The 801-nt window shown below is 56.6% G+C and overlaps 1 protein-coding gene across 1 annotated transcript; it reads left to right on the top strand.

Annotated features, from left to right (window-relative positions):
- Positions 1-98: 98 nt before the first annotated feature.
- On the top strand, positions 99-386 carry ACA1_356650 (N-acetyltransferase, putative; the record flags this gene model as incomplete). The annotated part of the gene is made up of 2 exons (XM_004353967.1): positions 99-238; positions 341-386. The coding sequence occupies 2 exons, from the start codon at positions 99-101 to the stop codon at positions 384-386; spliced, it is 186 nt and encodes a 61-aa protein (XP_004354019.1).
- Between the last annotated feature and the right edge of the window lie 415 nt (positions 387-801).

Raw genomic sequence — 801 nt, 5'->3', positions numbered from 1 at the left:
CTTCGTCTCAGTTGTTCTCGCCAAGTTCGAAGCGCTGATCGAGCGCGTGATCGATTCGCCGACCAGGTTCGCAACTGGTGACGAGAGCCATCAACACAATGAAGGAGGACGGCTGCGACGAGGTCGTGCTGGAAACCGAGGTCACGAACAAGGGCTCGCTCGCCCTCTACGAGAGGCTCGGCTTCATCAAGGACAAGCGACTCTGCCGGTACTACCTCAACGGCGTTGACGCCTTCAGGTACCACTCGCGTCCGAATCGCCTAATTCATTTTCTTTCTCTCGTGTACACCGAACTGACCCAACCCTCCATCCTTTCAACTCCACACTCACATAATAACAGACTGAAGATCTTCTTCTTGAAGGATCCTGTCCAGCCCTCTGAGTAGCCACCACACACCTTCACATGGTCAGGTCTTTCATCACCATCGACAAGAAGAACAACTGCTGTGGCAACCCAGACCTTTTGCTCAATTTTCATTTTGTGTCGACGTATAATCAAGAACGAAGGTGGGGGGGGGCGCGGTGTGACCACCATTAGCTAGAGCCGAGCTTGAGAAGTGGGTTGAGCTTGGAAGAGAGGGAGAGACCTAGAGAGAGTTGGAGAGGGGAATGGAGCAGCGACAGTGGACGCCGGCGATATCGGCAGATGCGGCGAGCCCGCACAGAGCCAATCGCAGCATATCGTCCTACCGTCAACGTCCCATCGCCTGGGCGGACATCGAGGCGGCTGCCGAGGCGGGGGCTACGCCATACGCACGCCCTCCAGGAGCTCTGCCCTCGCCACGAGCTCATCGGGATCTA

Source organism: Acanthamoeba castellanii (genome assembly GCF_000313135.1).
Source record: "Acanthamoeba castellanii str. Neff unplaced genomic scaffold scf7180000084731, whole genome shotgun sequence".
NCBI classification, from domain to species: Eukaryota; Discosea; order Longamoebia; family Acanthamoebidae; genus Acanthamoeba; species Acanthamoeba castellanii.
Note: the sequence above shows the minus strand (reverse complement) of the source record. Positions and strands in the feature narration are given on the sequence as shown.